General features: G+C 41.9%; 1 protein-coding gene across 2 annotated transcripts; it reads right to left on the reverse strand.

The window, feature by feature from the left end:
- Nucleotides 1-1,946: 1,946 nt before the first annotated feature.
- On the reverse strand, nt 1,947-5,644 carry actb2 (actin, beta 2). Of its 2 annotated transcripts, none has more exons than XM_079457514.1 (6): nt 5,417-5,644; nt 4,119-4,248; nt 3,780-4,019; nt 3,014-3,452; nt 2,740-2,921; nt 1,947-2,634 (listed from the first exon to the last, which is right to left on the reverse strand). In XM_079457514.1, exons 2-6 carry the CDS (start codon nt 4,239-4,241, stop codon nt 2,491-2,493), a joined length of 1,128 nt encoding a protein of 375 aa, XP_079313640.1. In that variant the 5' UTR covers nt 4,242-4,248; nt 5,417-5,644; the 3' UTR covers nt 1,947-2,490. The 2 variants fall into 2 exon arrangements, with proteins under 2 accessions (XP_079313640.1, XP_079313641.1); XM_079457515.1 differs by having other exon boundaries at nt 4,119-4,243; nt 5,417-5,509.
- Between the last annotated feature and the right edge of the window lie 2,193 nt (nt 5,645-7,837).

Raw genomic sequence — 7,837 nt, forward strand, 5'->3', positions numbered from 1 at the left:
AACCTGTTGTCCATGGTGAAATAAACTAGCTAGCTGCACGCTAGTCTCAGCCAGCATTTCAATAACATTTAATCAGTGCAGGGAAACGTTTAGCAAGATATTCATATTAAATAATTTTCCATGCCCATCTTAGGAGACTTAACAACAGATGAGTCAGCAGCACCCCAGTCTCCCCATAACTGCACCCCTGCCTGTCCCAGTGAAGAAGGTGAGCAACATTGTGTTAATAACTTAACATCATTCCAGGGAGTCTGTGTGGGGTTCTGTGTTTCTCTTGTTCTTTTTACCATAACAAAAAAGAAAGTGGAATATTTATGAATGACAGAAATCAAGCACAAATTATTTTCTCACATAATGACCATTATGACATAAAAAAGAACCTCTCGTCTGTATTAGATGCATTTAGAAACAATCAACCTGCATGCAAGTTACAGATAATATTAAAATTATCCAGTTTGATGCGTTCATTTAGAGTGAATTTTGGCCGTAAAATGACATCTATAGACACAGGCCTTATTACTCCCACCATGAAGGGCAGTGTATTTGAGAAGATTGCACACACACAAATCTATCATATCTAATGTATGTAATCAAGTGATGATAATGCAGAACTATAGGTAATTTGGGTCAATGTTCTGTAGTGTTAGTGTCATTTATTGGTATATATTTCCATTGTTCTTATTTGTACCATGTTAACTTACCTTTTAATTTGATGTCACTAGTACTGTTAGTTTTGTTATGACCATATTCCAAACCTAAAAAAAAAACTATTGATTTAGTGATCACTTGATCTGTTTTGTAGCACTATAATAACCCTGATGTGGAAAATAGTTGTTGGCATATATGTGCAGTTAAGTAAAAAAATCTGCTGTTTTCATTGTTTTGAAATGATGTTAATATATATTTAGGTTTTTTCTTTTTTTTTAATCTGTACAATAAAAATACATTGAGAATGGACATTGTATGGTGGCATCATTAGTGAACTACATAGTATGCAGACTTGCATTTACAGATCACCAGCAGTAAATATTTTGCTAGTACTAGTATTGAACTACAAGCAAGACAGTTGCAAGCCTTGGTTATTTAAAACTTTTGATTGGACAGTTAGGTCCAAGAGATGTGGTGCCAACAGCTGCACCAAAGGGGCCCAATTCGATTTTTTTGTCATGGGGCCCAAAATTCCTGGCAGCGCCCCTGTCCAGGGTCACATATTACACAATTTAAATAGAATCTAGACAAGTGATTGAGTTATATATTAGCAAACAAAATCCATCAAAGTACAACTACAACATGTCTAATAAATACAATGATTATGTAAATCTGTGTTTCTCCTTTGAACACACGGATGAACAACGCAGTGAAACTAGGACGCATCAGTATATTAAAGTATCTACATCAGTAACCAAAGCTCAAACACAATCTATCCGATCTTGTCAACTCAAATTGCACACATGCATGTTATTCCATTCACTTTTAGTGAGAATACATACCTTCTGAATCGTCCAGCGAGACCATGCACGTTTGATTTCACTACATCCTGGGTGAGTTTCACAAATCCTGAATTTAGTTCCTGTGGTTGTAGCGCCATCTGCTGTGCAGTTTTATAGCAAGTACAACGTGAGACGTATTCTAGATAAACGGGCATGAATTACAGCTTCCTAACAGAATATAATGAATTATTCAGACGAGTTGCCCATTCTACTAACTTGGCTAAAGCAACTGTCACGGTTTAATTTAACGGTCACAAGCAGTTTTCGCCCAGACTGTCAGTGACAACATCATATCAGTAATCCAAAAGTAAAAGATTTAACTACCAGTATTTCAGAAACCGGGCCCTTATTCCAGTTCTGATAAACGTAGTTTAAAATTAGCTTTACAACCAACCAATTTTGGACATGTGCTAGGATCTCTTAAGTTTGGCACCAAACACAGACAAACACAAGCAGTTAGGATGTCTCACATGTGCACTTTTATTGGAATTGAATTAGTCAGTGTACAGGTTGGCCCCACCAAATGTCTGGCACCGCCACGTTCCACACAGCTTTTACATATGCCCAGGGGGAATGGAAACCTTTACATCTTGAATGGTAAAGCATCGTTTTTTGGAACAAAGAAAACAAAAACCCAAGTTTTTAAGGCTGAAAAGTACAAAAACCCAGACATTGTTTTGTTACATAATTTACATACAATACTACAATGTTAAGTATGCTCCCAATTACTGGGCAGCCTTCATAGAGGCAAATAAGTTTCGGAACAATGCATTTAACAAACATTTGGAATGACTAAAGAAAAAAAACATAACATTGAGTCCTCAGATGCATTGTAGAACTTCGGGGATGCTTATTTGCCAAAAAACATTGCCGTCACCTTCACCGTTCCAGTTTTTAGATCCTGAGTCAAGCGCCAAAAATAACAAAAGCCATGCCAATGTTGTCGTTTGAAGTTTTTCTCTGCGCAGTTTTGAGTCGGCGTGAAGTGGTAACAGTCCGTTTAGAAGCATTTACGGTGGACAATGGATGGACCAGACTCATCATACTCCTGCTTGCTAATCCACATCTGCTGGAATGTGGACAGGGAGGCCAGGATGGAACCTCCGATCCAGACAGAGTATTTACGCTCAGGTGGGGCAATGATCTAAAGCAACAAGAACAGCATTAGTACCAATGTATAGTGGGGAAAAAACACTTCCAAATTACCTACTGATGCATAACATTCTGGTTAAGTATAACCCGTGCTCACCTTGATTTTCATTGTGCTAGGGGCCAGGGATGTGATCTCCTTCTGCATCCTGTCAGCAATGCCAGGGTACATGGTGGTACCACCAGACAATACAGTGTTGGCATACAGGTCCTTACGGATATCCACATCGCACTTCATGATGGAGTTGAAGGTGGTCTCATGGATACCGCAAGACTCCATACCTATGGAGAAAAGCAAAAAAGGTCAAACTGGTTCTTTGGAAAGTTCTTACAAACAGCAGTATCTAGACCATAGTCAAAGGCTTGTAACTCACCCAGGAAGGATGGCTGGAACAGGGCCTCTGGGCACCTGAACCTCTCATTGCCAATGGTGATGACCTGTCCGTCAGGCAGCTCATAGCTCTTCTCCAGGGATGAGGAAGATGCAGCAGTGCCCATCTCCTGCTCGAAGTCCAGGGCGACATAGCAGAGCTTCTCCTTGATGTCACGGACAATTTCTCTCTCAGCTGTGGTGGTGAAGCTGTAGCCTCTTTCGGTCAGGATCTTCATGAGGTAGTCAGTCAGATCACGACCAGCCAAGTCCAGACGGAGGATGGCGTGGGGCAGAGCGTAACCCTCGTAGATGGGCACAGTGTGGGTGACACCATCACCAGAGTCCATCACGATACCAGTGGTACGACCAGAGGCATACAGGGACAGCACAGCCTGGATGGCAACGTACATGGCGGGGGTGTTGAAGGTCTCAAACATGATCTATAAAGAGAAGGGAATGCACATTAGTCGATATTCAAACCGAAACAGCATGCAAACCACACTACCATGCTGAGATTAGTTGGAAATCCTGAGTTAAGTGCAGAAACAGTGCAGAAGAAACTGCAAAACTGGCAGAAATAAGTGCAGAAGAAACTGCAAAACCAGCAGGCAAGTATAAATAACCTGCTGCTTCCAGCAAAAGGGGAGAAACTCAGGAGCTCAGAAGACACAAAGCCTGGAGAAAGTAAATGAATAGGAAAAACGTGAAATGAGGCGACCAGGACAGGTGAGGACATAACTGCAAGCAATCACGGTCCTGAAACAAACCTGCGTCATCTTTTCCCTGTTGGCTTTGGGGTTCAGGGGGGCCTCTGTGAGCAAGACGGGGTGCTCCTCGGGGGCAACACGCAGCTCGTTGTAGAAGGTATGATGCCAGATCTTCTCCATATCATCCCAGTTGGTGACAATACCGTGCTCAATGGGGTATTTCAGGGTCAGGATACCTCTCTTGCTCTGAGCCTCATCACCAACGTAGCTGTCCTTCTGTCCCATGCCGACCATCACACCCTGTAACAAAAAAATATCTGTAAGTGATCTGAAGGAACCAGAATTTCATAGCGTTTAAACCCTTACAGAGGTTGCCTAAAACCATTCATTTCTTCTCACCTGATGTCTGGGGCGACCCACGATGGATGGGAAGACAGCACGGGGAGCATCGTCTCCAGCAAATCCGGCTTTGCACATACCGGATCCGTTGTCAACAACCAGTGCGGCGATTTCATCATCCATGGCTAAACTGGAAAAAAGAAAAGTGTTACAAGTGCTCTGCCACCATTGCGCAACGCTTCCGTGAACACGTGGAGCCAACTTCCGGTTTCGTGTTGCATTCTACAGTCCTACCACTAGTGGGTGCTAGAGTGCGACAACGCGCGCCACAGATACGCCAGACAAAGGAAGTCCCTCTGCATTCTCTCATTATTACCATAAAAGGCAATGTATTGAGCCGCTTTGCGGCTGCCGGCGGTGTGGCATTCAGCCAGAGTCGAAGGGTTCAGTAAAAAGGAACAGATTTCGACATTCATCACGCCAGGGCCACTCCCTGAAAGCTACACATTAAATTTTACATCCTCTTCCATCCCCGACTGCTACAATCTAGACACTTCGACGAGTCTCTGCCCAATATTACTGCGTCACAGAGCCGCAGCCGCCCGTCATCTCATTTTAACGGCTCCTTCACAAGATTAAAAGCACGACATCACACGCTAGTTTTATAGCCAAGACGAGACACAAGTCTCCGTCGCACAGCACGAACGGTTTAAAACTAGACATTGAGCCCCACATTAATACAAGTTATCTCCACTGAAGCGAATATTGACTCGCATATGGACCACGTCTAAAAACACAAGTCATCAAATATATACTCCACAATTTACGTCGCAAGTTAAGAGCCGCGGTTTAATTAAAGAAAACAACCGAATAAGAAATTCATCGGGTTAAAGTTGACGAACACCGCTTAGCTTGCTAGCTAAAGTAACGTCAGGTCACACCCTGCTGCAGCACTGCCTGCACAAAAGAACTTCCCATGCCGGCTATCCATCAAGCGTGCAGCATATGCCTCACGAACACGACTAAAACTATTAAACTCACACTTAAGCCACATGTTATTGAGAACGCATAATAAAATTGATACAGCCATTTTAAGATAGACACACCGGCCCATTCAATGTCGTGCCTCCGACGGTCACCATCTTACATTTTCACGAACGTTACTTTAGCTGTAATTAAGCATCAAATTATAAAGCTGCTATTACATTAAGAGAATAAATGTTTCGAAGCCAAACTAACACAAGTGCAAAACACCGGTATCGCGTAATGGCGTTTCAATCGCTTTAAAAAAAAAATCAACATTTACGCACTACACCATGAATGGACTACTCATAAATATCTAAATAAAATAAACTCACCTTAGGTTTTGGGGGGGTTTGTCGACTTAAGAGAATTGGTTACAAGCAGATGATATTCCGCACTAGCTGCGAGTGGAGGAGCTCAAAGTGAAGCTTGAAAGGCTGGGCGCGCTCTTTTAAATGACGGCATATGCCCGGCTCGAGCCATAAAAGGTAAACTTTCGGAGCTCTGCGCTTTGATTGGTCCGGCGTCACACACCCGGCTGTCGCGTGCACATTGCTACACTTGCTTCTTGCAACTTGAGAGTTAAGGAAGGGGAAGCTAGAGAAGAAGAAGAGCGAGGCCGAGGAGAAATTCATGAAAATCGCCTCTTTAATTTGCCTGTTTTCATTCATAGTACTCGGTTCTGCTATGTTTCTTTTGACAACGCCACAAATACTCTGTTCAAGGGTTTTGTCAGTCCAATTTAGGTCACTTAATGCCAGTATTGACCATACTTGTAGACACCTCCTTTATCCTGTGGTGTGTTTACCTCTTTGCAATTTATCCCTTATTATATCATTCACCTCTGTGTGGGGATCAGGGGATACCCTCCTGGAATGGCACTTATTATCATTAGTAAGCTTGTATTGGCATACCAGGGATGACACCCTATTCTAATTACCCAGTGACATAGTTTTGGTATCTTCTGTAAGAGTAACCAGCTAGTTAGTCTAATGTACCTTGGAATGATTGGAGCTTGCATTTCTGGAATTGTGAGAGTTGCCTACGCAAAATGCAAGTTTTGCTTGCTGGAGTGACATTTTAGGTGTGATTGAATGACAATGAGTGGTTGTAGTCATTAAGGGCGAATGAGCCGAACAGGTTTATATTATAAATGACGTTGATTGTTAGCACTCCTGGTCTTGACTGTTTAAATGGCATGTTGCAGATGTTTGGCAAACATGTCTTGTTTCTCTGAAATGTTGGTTCATCACAAATACAGACTTAAACGAGATGTGAATGATTTATTTCGGGTAATACTTGAATATTGGTTGTTTTTGTCAAACGTTTTAAAATATGTAAATCAGATTTCACTAGAGTTCGATTTTAAGAGACTGTGGATGTGCTGCAGTAATGTTGCAGGGAACATGTGACTTTTTAATATGTAACTTATGAGTAATGAACATGGCCTTCGTTCAAGATATGTATAAATGGCAGTTGTAAAGAAAACAACTGATTATGTCAAAGTCTTGCTGATACCCAAGAACAGTATGTTTCCACCGCTGTAGTGTTTTTGATTTTCATACGTTTGTAAGACATTTGTCAGTCCTGTTTTAATGTATCAGCGAATTGGCTGAACCCAAAAACAAGATGACTGGCAATTGACATGCTTTCGCTTTTGTATTCAAACTTTTATTAAAGTCATTTCATATGGCATATTGCAACAGTGACCCTACCACCCATCCCCTTAACTCCTTTTTTCTCCTAAGAATGCCAAGTAACCATTCCCTATATCAACACGTGAGTAATGCACCCCAATGTAGTTATGTGATGTCCCACAGTATATCTTGTAATGTGAGTACTTTTTAGTTGAATAAGTGTCTCTCTTTGTAACTTTAGTTGGCATGACTGGGAGCTCATTACAGCAGATGTGCTTTTGTGAGTCTATAGTTCCCTTGAGGACCACCACCCTGTTCTGATAGTGGCCTGCCTTCCCCCGCCTCACTTTGGCCCAGTCGTCTCTAAATAAGGTACTATTCCAGTGATCAGCTGAGTTTTGCCCTATGACATAAGAAATCCACAGCAATAAAAATTATGTTGTGAGTTGTCACTGCAATAACTAGAAAGACTGGCTGTTATCTCACATATATGATTTAAAATCTCTTTAAACACATAACATAGTGATAACGGCAGAGTTGTTGAAATTCTTCTTAAAGGAGCAGCTTTTGGGCATGTGTTGTCTTTGTGAAATCTGTTTCATTCAGTTGTTTGTTATGTCATATGTATCTGCCCTAAGACAGGCCTTGGTTCTACAACACATCAATACATGATTCCAATATTCCTTTGTTTCTCGGCACTTAGCACCGAAACAGTCATCATTAACCCCTCCCTAAAGCAGTTGTCTCAAAGCCTGTCCCTGCATTGAAGCAGAGCAGAAGGCATCGCTAGCCCCCCACAGAAGGACCACCGATTGATTTTAGATTCACTTATGCTTGCTTGCTCGATAGTGTGTAAAGCTAGCTACTCAAACTAAAAAGGAAGTCACATACACACTGCCAGCTGGCTCCTTAGTCTAGAGATTGGATTATCCCCCTGTTTTTGACCCGAATGGATTTGTGTGCCCCTGCGAGAAATCAGATATGTGTTTGGCCTATATTTTGGGCAGTCTTGCTGTTTGGCAATTTACGGCGGTCAAAGAATGTGTCGCTATTTGCACTTGTGCTTTCAATACATTTATAAGAGGATATGATACTGAGTTGAACCCAGTAAAAAAACCT

This window comes from Barbatula barbatula (assembly GCF_947034865.1).
Source record: "Barbatula barbatula genome assembly, chromosome: 5".
In the NCBI taxonomy this organism is placed as follows: Eukaryota; Metazoa; Chordata; class Actinopteri; order Cypriniformes; family Nemacheilidae; genus Barbatula; species Barbatula barbatula.